The following is a 23,383-nucleotide window of genomic DNA, read 5'->3' as shown; positions in this document are numbered from 1 at the left end:
TATAACAAAGCCACATATGGATTTATAAATGTTCTTAGCGGTTCGCCAAGAAGAAGTAAACAAATAGCTTCTTTTACCATACTTGGCGAAGTTCGGATATGTCATATTCATCCTCTATATTTGTATCGATTATCATCTTATTTTAATTTTTGTTACAACATGTTATTTCATTTTTCAGTGTACTCTTTGTTAGCACATGGTCTTCATTCCCTAGTAGGTTGTGTGTATGCAACTCAAAAGTTGCATTTAATTTGTGATAATTAGCACAGTAATCACTGCTTTTACAGTTTACGGAAATGAACTTTTGAAACTGTACTCAAAATCTGAGATATAGGTATTCTCTCGTAAGTATATGTTAACGTACACGCTGGGGGATACGCTCCTAGTGAGCAGACATTTTAATGAAGTTGGAAAAGTAAGTTTAATGAAGTTGAGCGATTTTTAGGCGCATAAGCGAATAATTCAAGATTTGTTTCAGCATTTGTTAATACGACTGGTTCTCCGTGTCATTGTCCGTGTCTGTATAAGCATTTCAACTGGAGCGGTTTTTTTTTTTAAAAAAGTTAACTCTTCATTTTTCCATCTTTTCGCTGTACAGTTTGCTGTCCACGCAATTAATGTTGTCTGAAAAACTTCAGTGTAATGTTTTACTTTATTTGAATAACGTAGCCCATAGTGAATCAACTCATCTTCAACCTAAGAGTAAAGTAATTTTTAAGTGTTGACTTTCCGTGCCCATCACGGAATCGATATTTGGAGAAAAAAAGTCGTGATGAGCAGAGCTTTAGCGGGAAGTAGAAGCACAAGCTCGAAATTTGAATTGAGATATTTTAAATATTTGGCCTTCGATTTGACCTTGATGTGAGAAATCGGGACCAGCAACAATCCATTTCTTATTTGATAGGCTAATATATAGATTTTCTTTAAAAAAAAAAGTCCAGTTTAACTGATAATTTTAGTGGTTTTCACAAGACTGAAGTAGGTTTCTTTTCACAACCTGTATGTATTAATGAAAAGTGGAAGCTTTCAATATGAGTGGAAAAATTAACATATGCTTGTGATCATGGCTATCGCTCAAGCCGAATTATTAACTAAATAAACCTTAGAGAGCTACGGGGACAAGAGTGAGTACAACATTAAAACACATTCAGAAAGGTTTAGTGGGGTGTGTGTATGTCAGACAATATATATGTGCATAGTTATTGTCGGTAGATTTATTAAATTAATAAATCTCTTATTTATTACAGATGTCACACCCACACACACACACACACACACACACACACACACACACACATATATATATATATATATATATATATATATATATATATATATATATATATATATATATATATATATATATGGGGAGTAAGGCATTTATTAGCTCATTTTGAAATTTGAACCTCCAGACTATGTCCTTTGGCCTGATTTTATCCCCCCCAATATAGATTATCTAATTCGCACACTGCAGAACATGTTATGTTATTCGTTAGTTGGCAGAAATGTCAAATATACTTCGGAAAGCTTTGCTCGCTGCAAGCAAGAAAAGAAAATTAAAAATTCTCACTGACAATTACCAGTTACTTCCGATATGTTCGGAAGACCATGTCTTTCATGTTCATACTCTCTCATCTGCTTGATGTACCATACGTCACAAGCTGTTCTGACTAAGCCTAGCCTAGCTGGGAAGTGTTAACGTGCCTTCGAGGACATTGTGTAGGATACGCTCTCACTGGGATTGACAGTACTTTTCAGTGCTGGAGGGTGAAACCCAGTGGCGGCCGGTGGTTTGTGGTTTCGGGTGTTGCAGTACAAACGATCGGAGACAGAAGATATAAAGTGGACTCATTGACTAATCGGCATAACTTTATATGTAAATGCTATGTGACATGTTAAATTAAATAAAAATCTGTTTTTAAAAAATAAATAATGCAGAACATTTAATCCGATTAATCACCTTATTTAATTAGTAAGTTCATTCTTCTCTCTTTGATTGGAACAAATCTGCCTAATACATGCTGGTTGAACTCTAGTATTCTTATTGTCACGTCTTTTTTGATGGAAAGCATAACCAATGGTGATAACCTTTCTTTTGACATTCAATTTCTTGAAAGTGTCAATTCTTTTTGATGTGAAAAAGAACTTTTCTTCTTTTACTGACGCCATAGGTATAGTTAATATTAATTGCAGGAACTTTGTAGATTCACTAAATATTTTTTTCTAGATTTTTGTGAACAATTCATTCTAGCAAACTCAGTCCCTGACAGTGATCCGAATTCCTCTTCAGTGTAGACTGAAGAGAGTTCGTAGCAAAGATTAATGTTATAAAAAAAATGTACATTGAACACGCTTTATTCACAATTTATCTAGGAAAATTTCAAATAAATTGTGGAAATGTACCTAGTGCATACAACATTACTGCCATAAGGTGTCCTGTAAACTTAAACCGTTTTTTTTTCGAACACTCTCCTGAATTGCACTTTGCTTGTTTTGTCTAAGCCTTAATTGTAAGTTTTTTCTCAGTTGAAAGCTGGGCAATTTTTTTTGTAAGTTATTTACAGAAGTCATGATATGCAATTCATTCAGAATTTGTAGGTTATGTACAGAATTAAAGCACACACAATAAAATTAATAACTAATAACCAAAACAGCTGATACAAAAGAGATACTAGTATATGAATTGCGAATGCCACATATTCATACATAGGGCTGTAAACTGGCCGGCTTTTCATTGGTCTGGCCGGATAAATTGCTGTTATTTTGATTAAAGCCGGTGACGGGTACAAACTTCTCACCAGCCCCTTTATAACAGTTTTTTTTTTTTTCAAATTTGTATCTAGTTCGAAGTACAGATATTGGAAAGTTAACTGTCATTCTGTAAACTCAAAACTGTTACCTTTCACCATCTATCAACGATTAATATATTTTTTTTCACCTGTTTAGAAAATTTTAGAGATATGACAGGGACTGTATCAGGGAAAATTTGAAATTTACTTTCAAGGAATTTTATACATTTATTAAGAGTGGAAAAGGACTTCTTAAAGCAATTTCCTATAGTTGAAGTAGAGACTATATGTTTAAAGAGTGAATTTCATTTTCCAAATTCAAAATTGTCACGTAAAGATTATTATAATTTTGTTCATCTGTTTCGATAATTTTAAAGGAATGGTAGTTACTGGTAAATACAATAAATTGATCAATGCCGATTGATCAATTTCAGTTTCTCATTTATAGCACAATGTATCTATTAAGCTTATTAGTGAATGTTCTAAGGACATACAGAATATATGTGTTAATGCACTTTCGTTCACGATAGTACATTTCCTTTCCATGGATAGGTCCAAACAGAGATACTTCACGCTGAGACCTATATCACAGAGAATTTTGAGGAAATGTCGTTTTTTTTATTTTACAGAGTTGGCAACCCTATTCATATATCAACACACACACACACACTTGTGCGTGAAAGAAAAAAGAACTACATTCCAAATCATGCGTCTTGGTTGTTACGCAATGCACGATGAACACAATATACTTCCACATGAGGCAAAACAATGTTTATCAACGTTCTGGAAAGCAACCTTGAAACCCGCCAGATATAGGAACATGTTAGCTGGGAGGGGTCCAAAGTATTTGAGGAAGGTCCAATACGTCTGCTTAATAACGAACCTGTCTTTTACTGTACCCGAAAAGATAAGTAATTCTTAATTACTGTCACCTATATTTTTAGAAAAAATGATAAAACGATTATTTCTATAAGAAAAGAAAGAGTACATGATGAGGCGTAAAATAAAATACTTAGCTTACATCAATCATTTCTCTGTTAAACAAGTATGGTTCGTTAAGAAAGTCTACAAATGCTAGTCGAGTTTCGAAATTTTGGGGAGGTCCGGACCCGGTGGACCCCCCTCGTGGCTACGCCTTTGAGCATTGCTAACTAGTCCCAAATTCAATGTGGCGTTCCCCACTATACAGTTCTATCAAGAGTATAAAATATATTTATTTTATTAAAGAAATATGTATATACTAAGATACTATCCACAGAGGGGGGGGGGATTCTGCATATTGACTTATTAATATTTGGTTCACATATTACTGTAGAAGAAATTTTCATTATCTATATAAGCTACGAATTAACTTGTAAATGCGGATCTACTTTCATTTGATTTCTGCTCTACTATATATTTTCTTTTTTTATTTTGTAATTCTGCTATCACTTTTATTGTCATTATATTGATTTGCTTCAGTATAAGTACCGTAATATAAAAATATGAATGCATAAAAACAAATTCCATTTGTTAATTGCTAGTGAAATAAAATTCAGAAAGCTTATTTAGCGCGAAGAACCTTCTCATTCACTGGAAACCGTGTTGTGTTGCAGAAGCACTGCAACGACCAGTCCCTTTAACTTCTAAGATAGGGGAAAGGAGACTTAACATTTGCTCCAATTCCCGCGCTGAAGGAATCTGGTCGTTGCATGCTCGCTGCAACACAATATAAATTAGAGACTCTGTGACGGATTATTTTTCGCTTTTTAAAACGGATTAACGAAACGGACAGTTACAGAAGTAAAAAATATGTTATTTAAAGTGTATATGGGAGTATTAGAAAGTATTTTTTCTGTTCTTACTACTATTGCTAATATTTTTTTTTTCTTGAAATACTTTGGTCGTTGCGCAACGCTGCAACACTAACATTAGCCGCCACTGGTGAAACCTATCATCATCATTGCACCCGGTCTGATCATCTCACCTCATTTGGACATCTGTCAGTTTGATCGTTCTTATTCTCTTCTCATCCTGCTTACACCTAACATATTCTACTGGCTTCGGCCATATTGCAGTCTTCAAGATCCGTGAGTGTGTCCCCTATGAACTCGATGGAGTCCAAGGAGATCAAAACCAAAACGGGTCCCAATGTTCATAAACGATCAGGTCATGTACTACAATCGCAAAGTAAGAAGAAAGAAACTCGATCACGATCTCCTTTCAGTCAAGCATCCGAAAGTGACATAGTGTTTCGTAACTTTTTAAAATTTATAGTTGTGTTATGCATAGGCGCAAATCTGTCTTGAACATTGGGGGGGACGGGTAAGCCCGTTCCCATATTATATATATATATATATATATATATATATATATATATATATATATATATATATATATATATATATATATATATATATATATATATATATTGAACATTGCTTATATATGTATATAAAGTTTGAAAACAATGCTGTGAAGGATCAGGAGAGCAGAATTGTCTTCACTGGCGTATTTAGGAGGCTATCGGGCTCAAGCTCCCCCCGAAATAAATTTGTTAGTTTTTCGCATTCCACGTACAACAATAATCCTTCTTACCATTTCTAAGAATGTCATTGACTTTCCATTTTCTTATGCTTTTTGTTCAGAAAATATACTGTATTTGTAAAATTTCATTCCATGTAAGAACTACATCCTTTTGTTTTTTCTTCCGCCCTTTCTACTTTTCTGTTTCTTTTTCTTGACGTTACTTTCTTTCATTTCGCCTATCATACTTTATCGGCCGTTGCCAGATGCGATTCAAGTCGGCCGTCATCAGTAACACCAAAACTAAGAGGAGTTGATAAGCGAAACTGGTGTTCCACACCAACTTGCGCGGATATCAACATGACAGGACTTTAGTTATTATAACAAAGGAAAAAATATATCATTTAGTTATTTTTAAAAGAAGGAAATGTTCGAATTAAAGAAAATCAAAAAGGGGGAATAATTAGCCCGGGAAATTAGGAAGGCCAAGAGGATGCTTCCTTTTTCTTGTATGAATAGAATAAAGGGTTAGATTCACCCCTAAATTTTTGTATCATATATAGGATTTATAGGTCTGCAATTCTTGCCATTATAACTTCAATTTATGCATAAAAAATATATATTTAATTCTCAAGCTCAGGTGGGCAATTGCCCACTTCCTTCCTTGTGTTGGGCATAGCCCCTCGAAACAAAATTGTAAATACGCCATTGGTTGTCTTCAACATTGGGAGGGGGCAGATTTGAGGTTCATTCTACAGAAGGGAGAAGAAACTCATATGACGGTAGATGAATCTGATCAACTGAAGAGTATGTTATATATTAGGCGATGTTTATTATATATTAGTAGATGAAGTAGTAGTATATATCAGTATTACAAATCACTGCCATGAACACATTCTGAAATCTGAATACGTGCATATTTATAATTGGTATGTTTCTAATTAGGCATCCACAAAGATCCACGTTAAAATTGTTTTATAATAATTTAAATAATGACTTCCCCAAAACTATGAAGAAAGAATATCAATTATGTATGACGTAACAATGCTCTTTGAGCAAACTGATGATAATCTCAATAACATTACAGAAATCCTTACAGAAATCTGACGCATAACATATAATTACTCTTTAGTTAACAGATGTAACCTTAAGATTATGGAGAAAAATAGTCCAACAATTGAATTCTTTTCTTTGCTTACGAAGTATCCTCTCTCAAAAGAAAAATTGGGACACGCGGAAATACGTAGGAACAAACCATGGTTCGAACTAGCAGAGAAGAGAAAACAGGCGAAATTACGTTGGCTACAAAATCCGAATGAAATAACTACAGAAAATTTCCTAGACATGAGGCGGGAAACTTTCAAAACTTTTAGAACAAGGAGACGCGATTTTTTGAAAGCTAAAATTTAGGAACTTGAAGATAATAGTAAAAATAAAAACATTCGGGACATGTATAAAAAAATCAACGAATTTAAGAAAGGCTATCAACTACGTGCTTATATTAAAGAAAGCTGATGGAACAGTTCTCACTGATACAGATAGCATTTTAAATAGAAGGAAAGATTTCTTTGACGATTTGCTTAACACGCAGCCAAAAACTAATGTGTGTGGAGAAAGGGAGATACACATCGCAGAACTGTATATTCCAGAACCCAATCGAATAGAAGTAGAAATCGCTATAAAGAAATTAAAGAAACACAAATATCCGGGTGTAAACGACATTCCGGCTGAGTTAATTTTAGCTGGAGGCGAAAAATTGTGGAACAAGATACACAAACTCATTCTCCTTATCTGGAATAAGGAAGAATTGCCACAAGACTGGAAAGAATCATTGTTCCAATCCACAAGAAAGGTGACACAACTGATTGTAATAATTACCGAGGCATCTCTCTTCTGTCAACGTCGTATAAATTTTTTCAAACATTCTATTAGCAACATTGACCCCAGATGAAATTATTGGACATTATCAGTGTGAATGTAGACAAAATCCATCAACAATTGACCAAATATTTAGCATCCGCCAAATACTCGAAAAGAAGTGGGAATACAGTAGCCCCATAAATCAACTATTTATTCATGTACGACTCGGTTAGGAGAGAAACATTGTACAACGTTCTTACAGAATTTGGAATACCGAAAAAGCTAATTAGATTAATTAAGGAATGTTTAAATGAATCCCAAAGTAAAGTCCGGGTAGGAAAATTTTTGGCCATGAGCTTTCACGTCGAGAATGGCCTGAAACAAGGAGATACGTTGTCGCCATTATTTTTCAACTTTGTCCTGGAATACGCTATAAGGAAAATCAAAGAGAGCAACCAGGGCCTACAGTTGAACGCTATCCACCAGGTTATGGCATATGCTGATGATGCAAATTTAATAGGTGATGACAGGAGAACAATAGAAAGAAATGCAGAGATCTTATTAAACGCTTGCAGGGGCAAGGGTTTAGAAATAAATGCAGAGAAAACTTAATACAAGGAAGTGCGCCGGGAAGGTAATACGGCAAATTATGAATGCGTTAAAATATTAAATAATACTTTTGCTAAACAGTTCAAAATCTCTTGGCGTCGCGAATTCTGTCGAGGAACTTGAAGCTTAAAATATATAAAACCATAATCATACCTATTGTTCTATAAGGTTTTGAAACATGGTCGCTTACTCTGAGGGAAGAACATAGACTGAAAGTATTTCAGAACATGATGCTCAGACGAATATTCGGACCCAAGAGGAACGGGAATGGGGAATGGCGGAAACTTCATAACGAGGAACTACATAAATTATACGGCTTCCCAAACATTGTTATGTTCATCAAGTCTAGGAGGCTTAGGTGAGCAGGACATATAGCCAGGATGGAAGAAAGTAGGAACGCTTTCAAAATGTTAGCGGTAAGACCAATCGGTAAACGACCATTAGGAAGACCTAGGCGCAGTTGGGAAGACAATATTAAGATGGATCTCGTAAAAATAGGAATACAAAGTAGAAACTGGATCCAGTTGGCTAAGGATAGAAGTCAGTGGAGAGCTTTTGTGAACGCGGCATTGAACCTCCGGGTTCCATAGGCTAGAGAGATAGTTAGCTTACGAAGCATGAGTAGATGTCTAGGCTGATACTACAAATAGATTAAATGCGCATTTACTGAAAAGACGGGTTCTACTGACATTGGGTAATCTATATACTCTTCGTGTGTTAGGGCCTATAGGGAGGAAGAGATAAGATTTGATATCAGGTTACGTCACGCACAGTCGCACGCCTTCATTTTCATTAAAAATGGAAAAGCCAAGAGAAACAAATTTCATCTCACTTTCCTTTTGTGGCATTCGAACACAAATCATCACACTTATCTGCAAAAAGCACTTTTCAAATCGGACTATTGAGAGAGCTTCCAGTTCCAATGTAGAAGGGGACATGTCTCCCTATTTCTCCCGGAATTTGTGCCCGTACCTACATCTGGGACAACTTTCCAGCATGAGGAGTGGGGCATATCCTCCTCTGGCATTTATTGCAGTTTGTGCCCAAGTAGCGGAAGTGAAAGTAATACATATTGATGAGAGTACTAAACGCACTACAGCACGAAGTTCAGTTTGAAATACTACAGAATACGATTCTTTTTTAAAAATGGACAAGCCAAGAGAAATCAATTTCATCTCACATTCCTTTGTGGCGGTTGGACACAAATCATCACACTTATCCCAAAGAGCACTTTTTAAGTCAGATTATTGGAGGGGACAGTCCCCCTCAGGTCCAAGATTGGGGGGACATGTCCCCCTAGTCCCCCCTGGGATTTGCGCCAGTAGTGTTATGTTTTATGAAAATTAATTAATTTCTGAGACATAAATTAATACCAAGGTAATTAAAGTAGCGAAATGGATAACTACCAATAACTGAAATATATTATATCTATCGGTAGTAATAAAGGAAAAAAGTGAGATGCATCTTTTCTATTTTCTTAAAACAAACATGCAAGAATTTTTAGTATATACTGTATTTAGATATTATTTATAAATAATTATCCTGCACGGAGGGAGACCTCTTGGCATAAGACTTTTTGTTTAATTGTTTTCTTTTCTATAACAAAATTTAGATATTTAACTTACGGTATGAGTTTAGAGGTAACACAGCCTTATCCATCATTGTTCTTGAATAGTGATATTAGTACTGAGCAACAATCCAATTTGAACAAGCCTCTATCAGTTATTATTTTTCTTGTTTGTCTTTCTCCCCATTTATACAGGGTGCGGCACGTAAAACCGGCCCGTCGTAATATTCTGGTATATTGTGTTTTTGGCAACACTTAAATAATCTACCTTCCTACCAAGAGATGGCGTGTCGAGGTCGGGTCGACTTACGTGACCTGCAGCAGTCACGTGCAGCCGCAGCCAGTGAAACTTTTCGAAACCAGTTGAGAAAAAGGCCTCGTTGTGTTAAGCCGGGTGAGTGTCAGTGTGTGATAATGCCGTATTCGATACCCGAGCGTGTTGCCATTGTTGAAGGGTTCATTCTCACTGGATCTTTTGTGAAAACAAAGAATTTGTTTCGGGAGAAATTTCCAGGACGTTCTGTGCCAGCAAAAAGCACCATTCAGGAATTGATTGAAAAATGGCGGCGTACAGGATCGGTTCAAAATGCTCTCAGGAACAGACGACCATCTGTCTGCACACCTGAATTAAAGATGCAGGTGGAGGAGATAATGACAAGAAGTCCTCGAAAGTCAACCAGGAGATTGAGTCAACAGGTTCATGCGAGTGAGAGAAGTTGCAGACGTGTTTTAAGGAGACTGAAGTTAAAACCGTACCGGATAAGTGTTGTGCAAGAACTGAAGGAGCCTTACCTGTAGAAGAGGGTGCATTTCTGTTCATGGCTGTTGAGCAATGTTGCCAGTGGTTTCTTGGATCCACTAATGCTCATCATGAGTGACGAGGCGTGGTTCCACCTGTCTGGGTACGTAAATTCCCAAAACAACCGGTATTGGTCGACAGAAAATCCACACGCAATCCACCAGGTACCCTTGCATGATGAGAAGATTGGTGTTTGGTGTGCCATTTCCGCCACACGCGTTATTGGGCCCATATTCTTTGAGACGACAGTGAACAGTGACGTGTATATGGGAATCCTGGAGGAGTTTTATACACACTTGACCGAAGAGGAGCGTCAGTTATGTTACTTTCAGCAGGAAGGTGCAACATGCCACACATCAGCTGCATCATTGTCCCTTGTGCATGAGATGTTTACACTAGAGAGGACAACCAGCAAAGGCTTGTGGCCTCCTCGGTCACCAGACTTGTCCACGTGTGACTTTTACTTATGAAGACTGTTAAAGGGAAGAGTATACGAAACAAATCCACACACAATTGAAGAACTCAAGACCAGGATCCAGGATGTCACCAATAGCATTACAACACAAGAACTGACAAGGATATATATGAATCTCCTCAATCGTGCTCACATGTGTGTTGAAGTGGGCGGAGGACACTTTCAGCACCTGCTGTGAAGGCTGCTGTGAAGGTGAGTAGTCATATTCAATACATTGTATTTCATTTATGTGTTGTAGTTAATCATATTCAATACATTACATTTCATTTTATGTGTTCACTTTACGGGCCGGTTTTACGTGCCGCACCCTGTATATTGTTTGGACTTTCACCTGTTGTATTAATACCTGCATTTGTTTTTGTTTTTGACTTACAATTATCTTACAAGTCTGTTTCCTGAAAAGTGAAAATTTCCTATTTTTCAGGAAGTATTACTTAAACCTATTTTTACAATAGTAAACTAAATTGTTTCTTTTTTTATACACATCTAATAATCCAAAATCATATCACAATAGATTATCAAACTATGGACATTGCTTCAAACCAATCTCCACCAATCTTCAGTTCTCTTCTCATCAATGCTGACACCAAATACTCTAATCCTAAACATATCCTAATCCAACTTATGAAATACTATCCAAGAGCCAATGTATCAGAAATAGTCTTCACTAGAAACGGAATCATAATCAAATCTCGACCAAAACCTCGCTACAACAATCCGGAACAAAGCAGGCTTTCACATTTTTAGCGACAAAGCCAACATTCAAGCTCTCTCACAAACTAGAAAAAAGCAACCACCGCCACCACTTATACGTCAGCCCATGTTTTCAGTAGTGATAAAAGGCGTTCCACCAGCCTATTCAGACGAAGAAATCCTTGACGAATTACGACTCGAATGTTATGAAGTACATAAATGCATTCACATCAAGTGTCAATCAGGCCCTATCTATATTGTACGAGTTCTTATAGCATCTAAGGAAACAGTAGACAATCTGCTTCAAAATGGTGCCTATATTTATCACAGACACCACAGGGTAGAACCATCCCGCACATCGCCCCCACTTCCTATACGCTGCGAACGCTGTCAAACATGCCTCACACTTAACAAAAAACTGTCCTAACTCACCCCGCTGTGGACATTGCAATGAAGACCACGCAACCAACAACTGCCCCAACCTTAAAAAAAAAAAAAAACACCCCTATGCAATACCTGTTAACAACATCCAACCTACAGCTACAAATGCCACTACAAACCTGCTCCACTAACTGACAAACCTGTACTATCAGTTTCAATCCGCGCTACCGATTCCGCTACAACTCCTGCAAACTCCTTAACCGTAACAGTAGAAGACTTGCTTCGATTCACGACGCTCATTCTACAAAATATCCACCCCTTCTTACGCCCACACGTTCTTATGCAGGTCGATCAAATCGCTCAACAATTATTTGGCCTACAACTTTCTGCCACTTACACAGGTCCACGTGTTCACTTTTCCATAACATCTACTAAAACAGATCCGGAATGACAATTTCTGTAAATACACAACCTATCCAAACAACTTTTTTCATGATCTCAAGCACCATGGCACTCACCTTCCTCTTCCTTAACATTCAATCTCTTGTTACTGACAAATCAGATTTTGAATAACTTCTCCGAGAGGAAAAAGTACAGACATTTGCCCTAAATGAAACTTACCTCACACCTACCAATCATATCTGCCTTCCTCAGTTTCAATTCCAACGTCATGGCTGTCCTAGACCTTATCAACTAGCAAATGGTGGCACAGCAATTGGAAAATATCACACTATTCCTATTCACCCTCATAATTTTCCAAAGCCACATGATCTACCAGAATATTCCATAGTCACACTGTATCTTCGCCCAAAAATCGTTACTCTCTGTACCATATATGCCAGACCAGGCCACCCTATTCCCTACGATTTTTTTCAATACATCGACAATAAGTTCAGACATTATATCATCATGGCAGACATAAATATTCATAGTCGCTCACAGGCAGAGAAACAACACTTTCAAAACTATATTTCTAATATTTTAGCCTTCGATTACCATCATCTACCATCGCCATCACGCCCAATAAGCAATACTTCACCCGACATAGTTATCAGTATTCCTTGTCTGACTATTCACAATCTCAGAGTTCTCCCACCTTTCGGTAGCGATCATGCTCCGATACTCCTTGATCCTTATTATTATCATATCCCCTCAAACACAACCCCTGCTAATTCACTTCTTTGATTACACTCATGCAAACTGGGCTAATTTTCAAACCGACCTCACCACTTCATTACAAAATCTACAGGAGCTCACTACTGAACAAGAACTCTATAACCTTGTGGACCAAATCACAGCATCCCTCGACACAGCCACCCAAAACAACATCCCTCTTCGTGCACGTCATCCGCATAAACCCCCAATACCTCCGTAATATCAGTTTATCATTGCTGCTTCTAGGCGCTCTTTCCGAGATTTCCAACGTACACGCAATCCTATATCATTAAAATAACGTCGTCGCTGGAATCACATCCTCCACAATTACTTAGACGCATATAAGTGAAAATGTTGGATCTCAGCATGCAACACCTTATCCACTACCTCGCATCCTACAAAGTTCTGGCAAAAATTCCATCAGTTAACTGGTAAAAACCGTCATACGCCATACCCTATCATCTCTCATAACAACCCTCTTCAAACCGATACTCACAAAACAAATGCTTTTGCCTCTTTCTTACAAGCAATATTTACCCCAACCGTACAACCACTTCATCGAACTCTCACCCGTCGTGTTGAACATCTTGCAAATCCGCATGCCCCCCAACTCCAACCCAATCTTCGCCACCAACTTACTGCTTTCCGTCTTAACGATCTCATAATTCCTGAAGATATCTCTTCCACCATCCGATCAAAATGAAACACGGCCCCCGGCTTTGATCACATTACTTATAAACTCATCATATCATCTCTTCCTATCCTCTTTTCGCTCCTCACAAACATATACAACTTCATTCTCCGCACCGGTTTTTACCCTTCCCAATAGAAAATCTCAAAAAAAAAAAAAAAAAAAAACCTCTCCTTTTCATGAAACCAAACAAACCTCCTACAACACTCTCATCATATCGTCCTATCCAACTAACCTGAGTACTTACCAAAATTTTTAAACGCATTCTAGTCAGCCGTCTACATACCCCTCTTTCTGACCATAATCTCATCCCTCTACATCAAGCTGGCTTTCGCCACATATTAGTATTTCCGACCAGCTTCTACGCCTCACCACCGCGATAACAAATCATTATAATACATCAAACCCATCTTGTCTGTTACTGTTCGATCTGGAGAAGGCTTTTGACAAAGTTTTCCATGCCGGTCTCATTGCAAAACTTTACTCCTTTCATATTCCTATCTCATACATCCGATGTATACATTCATTCCTTTCTAATCGTATGGCTTACATTAATATTAACCAATCTCTTTCCTATCCGATCTTTCTTCACTGTGGCGTCCCTCAGGGATCTGTCCTTTCACCTCTCCTATATGTTTTATTTGTCACCGACATGCCTCCTCTCCCACCAAATGTCTCAGTATATTTATATGCAGATGATACCGCTTTTCTTACCACATCTAATACTGTTCAAAACATAAATAGAACACTCCAGTAAGCAATATACGCCTTTACCTCCTGGTGTTCAAAGTGGCGCCTCACCAATTCTCTCAAAACACAAGCTTTTATACTTCTTCTCCCTCGTAGCCGCTCACGAATCATCGCAATCCCTCACTTCTTCACATTCATATAAATGGTACTTTCATCCGCCGATCATTACAAGTTACCTACCTTGGGATCATCTTTGATTCTAAACTCAGTTAGAAACCCCACCTACAGAAGATTCGATCACAGGCAACGAACCGCTTAAACCTCCTCCGACGGCTAGTGGGCACAACCTGGGGTTTACATACCGACATTGTCATTACGACCTATAAAGTATTCCTCCAACCTGCTCTCACACATGGCCATATCTGCTGGATCTCTGCCCCTGATGAACTATATCATAGACTCGCCATCTCCGAAAGACATGCTCTCCGACTTGCTTATTGTATCAAACTACCACCATTGACTGTCGACCTCTATCACCGAATCAACTTTCCATCAATATTAGCGCACTTAGAAACACTTCGCACTAAATATATTACAAAAGTCATTGCAGAAGGAAATCCGATATTCCTAGACACCTTTCAACAGGACATAATACATGATACGCGCTCACGTCATCAAGCCACTCCTCTTCAACATCTTCTCACTCTACACCATAACACTTTAGACGACAATGACCCTCAAAAGGCCGACTTTGCAATTTACCGTCCACTTCATCTACTTGTTAGTCCATGCATTTATCCATCTCTGCACTAGTGTTCCATCAATGTTGCTAGCAGCGGGATTCATCTGTCTTCATCAGCCCTGTGACGCCCCAGGGCAGAAGATAACCATTCACTCGTCCATACTAACATTACCCTTGTGTTTGTGACGCCCACCTGCACTTCATCTCATCTCTCATAACATACCAATAGCCCGGTCTCCAGTAACAGCAATAGTGAACAATAATGCCACATATCTACTGCAAATTGATGTCTCCAAAGATATTAAAAAAAAAATAAATGATGCCCACAACTAAGAATGAAATAAAATAAAATGAAATATAATAAAATAATGCTCCAAACCCCCCATGCCACCTACAAAAAAAAAAAAAAAAAAAAAAAGAAAGAAAGAAAGAAATCTCCCCATCCCTATATCTCTCATTCCGAAGAAAGGGAGTAACCCTTTGACCGGCTTAACCCTTTAAAAACTTTCATGTTAAATTAACATACAAGTACGCTAAAGCGGTAGTTAGTTTGGATTTAACCCTTTATTGATATAGAACTTTCAGAGCATAAATACCAATGCAATATGTTGTTGGCGTTAAGGCCCATCGGCTCACCAAATTATCGACGGCAGGCCGCCGCGGTTCGCAGTCGGTCCGAGTACGTCTTGCACATGAGGTATATAGGTATACGGAGAGAGAGTATTGGCGGGATAAGTGCGAACTCAAAGCGGAACTATGACGAGGTCAATCCTACAATCGCCATCGAATCGCTGGCGGTATAAGTATGAACTCGTTGACGCTCCGCCAGCGGTAGCCGTCATCGGTCCGCCATTTCGTCGTTTGAGTTCCGCCGACGTTTTGCTAATGGGATATTAAATAACATGCGGGCAAACTTTCTTCATTTCGAATGTAGTTTAGATTGCAGTTCAGGTCAAATCTTCAATATTAAATAGCATGTTCTTACTACGTATATTATACACGTACTTGTATTTTATGATTACAGACAAGTGCTTTGCCTGGTTTCCGCTTAAATACTTTGGGCCTTATATAGAGTCGTTTTGACGTATGATAAGTGTCATACTAAAGGCCTGACTACTGCAGGAAACATATGTTAGTCGAACTCTTAATATGGAACTAATCACGCGTTAGAATCTGCATAAGACCTTTTCTATTAATTTCTAACCTTGAATTTGTTTAAAATTTCCTCTCACCTTATTGTTTCTAATGTGTTTGGACAACCCTGCAGAAGAATTGTGGTTGATAAGTCATGGATTATATCGCTAAGGTATTTCTTAATACGAAAATTATAATCACGCATTAGTCAAGCTCGTAATACACCGCTAAGAACAACTCTGAAAGGTATCACGTCATATTGTCACATTTTGATTAATGTTCACACTATTACATGCTATTCACTACATAAATAATTACACATTATTTAGAGTAGTTTTAGTATGCAACATATGATGGGTATAGTAGCAAACTTGCATGCGTCCATGTATTTCGGTGTTCTGATTCGTTATATATCTTCATTATAATAAATAAACAAGTATAACCTGACCAGGATATTAGTGCGGTTTTTCGTGGAGGGCGCTAGTGCTGTGTTTACACCAGTTTCTAGCTAAACGCGGTGGGACAGGGGAACGGAGAGCGTCACTCTGCAGTGTATCCAACGATTTTCAAAAGTTGCAGTTTACATGTTATAAGTAGCCTAATCTGTTTCGCTTAATAAAGAGCTCCATAAATTATATAGTTGTTATTGAATGCAGTAATGGTTATTCCTGCAATAATGCAGATGTATTGTGGATAATGGCATATGCATGGAAATTAACAATTTAAGAACAAGATAGTACACAAGTGAATTTCTACCGTGTATTAAGCAGATTATATAAAAAAAAAAATTGATTACGGTTTATTTGATTTCATTATAAAACAGTAGAAACCTGTAAAACTCAGTAATAAGATGTTAATGACTAAAAGATTAATTATGGGTTGGTAGCTTAGATACTTGCTCAATATCTTGTAACTTTAAGTTTAAATCAAGTTAAGGCTCGCGATGCTTGTATTTATTTTAATGTAGGTCTATCGATTGACAACTAAATTATTTTCTTGGGTTGTAGCCAGGAAAGAATTCCGATACGTTTCCACTCGAGAACTGTGGAAGTTCTCTTCGTTGGTCTATTGGCTAGCGCATGTGTCTTTGTTGTACGTGGTTCTGTGAGAGCCCGACAATTAATTTTACAATCTTTCACTTTCATTAATCATCTGTCTCCTCTAGCATAAAGAGCATAATCATGGGACGTTAAACTAAAGAAATTTCATTTCATTTTTTCGATGAATGTGAACCCTTTGGGGGAAAAGGAAGTGAAGAAGAAATTTTCCTTAATTTTTTAAAGGGCTACGGGATTGGATAGCTTGTCTTTCGAGATTGCCTTGTAAAACCTGATTACAATGCATCTTTCTTTTAGGATTATTATCGTAATCTAGTCTTTTGGTAAATGTGAAATAAAAGTATCGATAAAACATCAGCGTATGGGTAATGTAAGCATAAATATCATTGGTTCAATACACAATAAATGCACAACTTTTATTTATGAGTATAGAAATTCCCTTTGAACTCCCTCTGAATTTCTTTCAGACCCTAGGTCTCTTGTGACAAAGAATTAATTCTACTATCTGTTTTCATACACAATATAATTTTGAAACTTGGGAGCCTAGTGTTGTCTTTGTGTCTGTAATACATAATCATTTGTCGAATGTACGGTCTTGTTTAACAAATCCTGTGTGCACATATGAAATTCAAAGACAAAGGCAATCAATCGTCTTTAAACAGTTGTATTTTTTATTTCAAGTGTAAGTTCTAAAATGTGCTACGTATAGTTCCAAGATGGGATCCTTAAAAAAAAAAAAGAACTGAACTTACGTACCTAACATTGGCACTCATCTTCTTCTGTATGATTTGATGTAAGAAGCGGCCGCATGATTTCCTGCCAATTGTTTCATCGCCGGTATCTTTGGGCAATGAGATGGCAATGGAAGGCAAACTTCGTTCTTCTAACTTGATATTTTGAAAAACTTACGCATGTGGTTTTGTTACTTAAATACATATATATTCACTCTAATCAATTTCAAAAGTACCATTAACTTTATAATAACGTAATGAATGTAAGAGTTACCATGAAAATGTATTTTGTATTTCTTTTTTAATATGAAATTCATTTTTTTCTGAATTTCACTGGAGCTATAAGAAATCAATTGTCAGGCTCCCCACTTTAAATTTTAATCGCTCCCCTACCACCCCCAATGTAACATTGGGTTTATTTCTTTTAAATAAATTTTTCAAAATATGGTAGAAATACTGGATTTTTAAATTACCAAACCATGCTAAATAATGACAGGTTAGATATCAAAGAAAGTTATCTTTATCTACCATCTTAATTAGGGGCGGATCCAAATCTCCTTCAGAGGCGGTTAGATTATCAGTTTCTCTGTCACCAGTCTTTTGCAGCACATCCGAAAATGATCTCAATGCAAATTTGTTACTGAAGGTACTGTCAATCGATCGATCACATGGTCCAAATTGGTAGCAATTTCGAAGACGCCTTATCTCAAAACTACACAATAAAACTTGCTTTAAACAAGGAAAGCGCAGTTGCCAAAGTATAACTTTGATTCACAAAGGTGAACTTCGAGGTTTTGTTAACAGATGAAATAGGTAATCCTTACACTATAATGCTACGAAGTTCTCAGTGTTCCTTTGTACAACACTGAGGTTAGTTTATTCGCAAGATATTGCCAAGTTAATATGGAGGGTGTATGTACTTTTTTTCTTTTGCAGCCCCTTAAAATGTTCTGAAAATAACTTACATAACTTTTGAAATTGTGTTTGTCTTAACTTGAACATGTGCGTGAAGTGGTTTATTATGAACAGGGCAAAAACAACTGTGATAGATTAATTACAAGTAATCCGGTTAGAAACACTGTTGTTCGTATTTTAGTTCCAAAATCGGCCGCCCGCACTCGTTCACTGGTCAGGTTATACCTAGATACCGTTATACTTCTTAGTAACCCAAAACAACCTCTAATTGTTGTCATAAAAACGAGTAAAATACAGAAGTTGAATTGATTTTGAGTTTAACGTCCCGTTCAGCAGTGAGGCTATATGAGACGTGGATCTACTGATTAACATGGAATCCGAACCACATGAGCTCCCGCCGGGAATCGAACCCGAGTCTCCCAAGCCAAAGGCGCGTACGCTAACCGCTTAGACACGAAGGAGCTCTAAAATACAGAAGTCAACATACAAACTTGGAATAATCAACAAACAAATCGATATTAATTAGCATATTTTAAACTAATTTTCTTTTTCTTTCCCGTTTCTTCTAGTTGGTACCACTTTTAAAAGCACTTTTTGCCCTAAAACTCCTTTTCCTCTAGTTAGTGCCACTTTTATATGCACTTTTTGCCCTAAAGCTCATTTTCTTCTAGTTAGTGTCACTTTTAGAAGCACTTTTTTCCCTAAAGCTGGATATACACAAACATATCGTTGCAAAGGGCACATGGAATTATGGACTTGTGCATTTAGGATTAGTGCACCTAAATTATTTTTAGGACTTCGCAACTTTGGACTTGTGCAATTTAGGATCTGTGAACCTAGTTGATTTTTAAAGATTTCTGCACTTTTGAACCAGTGCATGAGAAGTCCAATACAGTTTAGTGTTTGTGAGGTTTAGAGCTAATTCCGCGTCCTTACAGTTTGGATTTCACGTTAACCTGCAGATCCGATAATTAATGTGGTTTCAGTGTTTGAACAGGGAGTACAAACAAAAAGAATAGAAGCGCTTCTTTTAAATACAGTAACAATATCGTTTTAGATGTTATATTTTCCCTACAACTTGACTTTTCTTTCAAATACAAATTACTTTCAAAGTTTGGTGTAAAACAGTTTCGTTTCAAGTACAACTTACCTCTACTTGTAGTAACAGAAATAAATGTGTATTGTTTTAATAATCACTTTTCCAAAAAGATATAACCTTGTTTCAGTTACAATATTATGGAATTATTTTTAGTGGAGGTACTTACGTAGAAATTTTCTAGTTCTTGCAAAATAAGTGTTCCAGGACGCTCTACCAAACATTCGAGTAGTTCTAGTGAATTATCCGTGGGACATCGAAGATTAGAAGCAAGTTTGAGTGTTTTTTCTCTTCCAGCTTCCATAAAATTTGAAGGACAAAATGCAGTGCCACTGAGGGATATGGCTCGATGAAAAAGTCCTGCTTAAACAAGAATGTATATTATTGCATATGTTAATATTAATACATAGATTTACATTAATATTAGTACTGTAGTAGCTCCAACTACTACCACTGCAAATGTTTCATTTAACTCTTTTAAAATGTATGATTTTTTTACTCCATCCATAACAAGAAAATGTAGCTGACTATCATAATAGACCTTAAGACGTGAATCGAGACGTCCAAATATTTTCTTAAACCTCTTCATTACCGAGCACATTCTGCAAGAGAAGACTGTTCGTTTTCAGATTTTTAAATGCTTACCAACTAGAGTTTTAGAAAAATGTGGTAGAATTATTTTCCAATGTTTCTAGTTCAGGTCCTGATTGCCCTAGACACATGAAACAAAGAAGCAGAACAAAGATTCAGAAAATGTATGACTTACGTGCAGTACATTCAGCGAGCCGTCGGCTCAGGGAGAATAAGGGAAATGACCCACCAATAGTTCTTAATTTGTCCTGGCCCGCAATGCATTATTAATTAGCAATCACTTTTTTAAGGTATAGTACACCTAGGCCTACTGTTAATCGCAAGGTTTGTTTTTTGAAATAATGGTGTGAACTTACATTTAATGTGTTTCCAAAAGGTTAATAAATAGTGACATAAATGTAAGTATATATACATATGTAATACAGATTTTAAATAGCGTATAATTAAAATTTCATATTTTGGACTTTATTTTCATATTTTCTTACTTTCCATGCTTTGCCTCTCTCTCTCTAGTGAAAATATAAACTTTGTGTGGTCGTGACGTAAAATCAAGCCTCAAGGGCTAATACTAACGGCTTAACGATGAAACTGACACAAAGACTTGATAGAGAAAGCCTAAATCTTGACGTTTCATTGAAATCCTCAGTTTTGTTTTCAAGTTAGCGTTTGTCACGTTGTTCGAGAGACCACCTCATTTATTGGCGTATTTTCATCTTGAAAAACTGTGGCCTTGCTAGAGTACAAGATCTGAATTATAGGATGAACCTGGGCACATAAAATATCCACATAATCGCTGGCAGTAAATTGTTTACTTGATGGTAAAAATAGGACCAACGAAATACCACGAAATTATGACCCAAAGCACAGAATCATTGTCATGTATAACGCTAGGGAAATAGGCACTTCAGAGAATACGCCTTTCTGGACGTTTGCCACATATAAACCAGAGCTCACTCGTGAGTAAGCGGTTAGCGTATGCACCTTTGGCATGGCGGACCCGGGTTTGATTCCCAGCGTGGCGGAAGTTCATACTCACGTTAAGCTGTAGGTCCACGTCTCATATAGCCTCGTTGGTGAGAAGAACGCTAAACTAAAACCAAATCAATCACATATAAATCAATCAGTTGTTAAAAACAAAGGAGATAAACGACTCAATGGACCATATTAGTCTTCCGGTCATCGATGCCCTATGTTTTATGCTCTCGAAACTATATTTTCGCGCTACCATTGGCCGGTGGTAATAACCGGTTTTGAAATAGGAATCCGACCGAGGATGTGAGAGTTAATGCAGCTCTGCACGTTATGCGGGATATTTGCTGGTTTACTAAAAGTATAGTATAATACAAAAGATAAAACTTAAATGGCAACATAGCATAAAATGGCTTAAGGGGAGGGGAACAACTAATTACCAATATCTTTATAACGAGTACTGCAGGCTACGTAGGGAAGTAAGACGTGAAATAGCTATAGCACATAATGACTTTATCTTCAATGTTGAAAATAATATAACCCCCACAACATTTCTGGACCTACATTAAAAATAAATCCCGACATCTTTCTACTGAGTACATGACCTATGACGGACAGAACCTGACTAAGAATGATGAAATTGCGAAAGCTTTTGCTCAGCACTTCCAGTCCATTTACAATCAATCCTCCTCCTTGACTAAAAATTGTATTAACTCATATAACAAAAAATATTTACATGAGGAATCCATAACTTATCACATATCACGGAGATTAGTATAAAGGACATTAGAAATGCAATAAAGAAACTGAAACCGAATAAGCAACTGGGCCTAATAATGTATTACCTTATATTGTGAAGGGTTGTAGTAATATTTTGAAACATCCGCTATATACCTTATTTAACCTCTCAATAAGGACAAATGTTTCTCCAGATATATGGAAAGAATCAATAATATGTCCAGTCCCGAAACCCGGCAATAAAAATAGTATAGAAAACTATCGTCCAGTAGCTATATTACCAACAATTGCAAAAGTATTTGAAAGTGTCATTTATGATCAGGTGATGCATCATGTTAAACCTGCAATTTTAATGTATCAAGATGGCTTCCTACAGAAAAGATCCACGGTGACTAACTTAACCATAATTTCAGATTTCATAACTTCTTCCTTGGATAATAATGGACAAGTAGACGTTATATATACGGATTTTAAAAAAGCATTTGATATTGTAGATCATGATATATTAATTCAAAAACTTGCCACGTTCAATTTTAGTCCTCAAATGATATATTTTTTTAAATCTTACTTACATGAACGTAGGCAATCGGTTTTGTATAAATAATATAAAACCAAAAGCTTTCGCGTAAATTCTGAACTCCCTCAGGGGTCTAATCTTGGACCTCTTTTGTTTTTACTATTTATTAATGATCTGCAACGTTATATTAGAAAATCTCATAAAATACTTTTTGCAGATGATTTCAAAATATTCGTTGATGTGAAATGCATAGATGACTGTCTACTCTCGTAACAAGATCTGACTAACACACTAAAATGGTGTACTAGCAATAGACTTACAGTAAATATTAATAAGTATAAAACCATGACATACAGTAGACGTGAGAAAACTTATGACTTTACTTACACGATCACTGGAATAAGTTTAGAAAAATTAGATACAATTAAAGATTTAGGTGTGATATTTGACAAAAAAAATTAACCTTTTCTCATCATGTGGCAAATATTACTAAGGATGCATATATAAATCTTGGGATTCTTATCAGAACAACCAAAGAATTTACGAATGTTAACTCTGAAAACGCTTTATTCTTCTCACGTAAGATCCAAACTTGAATATGTCTCACTTATTTGGAACACTTCCGTGAAAACACGTAGTCAAAAATTGAGCAGATACAAAGCAAATTCATACGTTTTC

General features: G+C 36.7%; 1 protein-coding gene across 1 annotated transcript in view; it reads right to left on the bottom strand.

The window, feature by feature from the left end:
• Nucleotides 1–23,383, bottom strand: part of LOC145675074 (esterase FE4-like) — a 37,339-nt gene that overhangs the window by 947 nt on the left and 13,009 nt on the right. The window contains exon 6 of the mRNA XM_081745443.1: nt 20,060–20,250. Coding sequence (XP_081601569.1) covers nt 20,060–20,250 — 191 coding nt within the window. The remainder of the gene's footprint in view (nt 1–20,059; nt 20,251–23,383) is intronic.

The sequence above is a fragment of the Thermobia domestica genome, chromosome 18 (genome assembly GCF_964235325.1).
Source record: "Thermobia domestica chromosome 18, izTheDome1.hap1.1, whole genome shotgun sequence".
Classification (NCBI taxonomy): Eukaryota; Metazoa; Arthropoda; class Insecta; order Zygentoma; family Lepismatidae; genus Thermobia; species Thermobia domestica.
The sequence above is the reverse complement of the archived record's forward strand: the minus strand, read 5'-3'. Positions and strand labels throughout refer to the sequence as shown.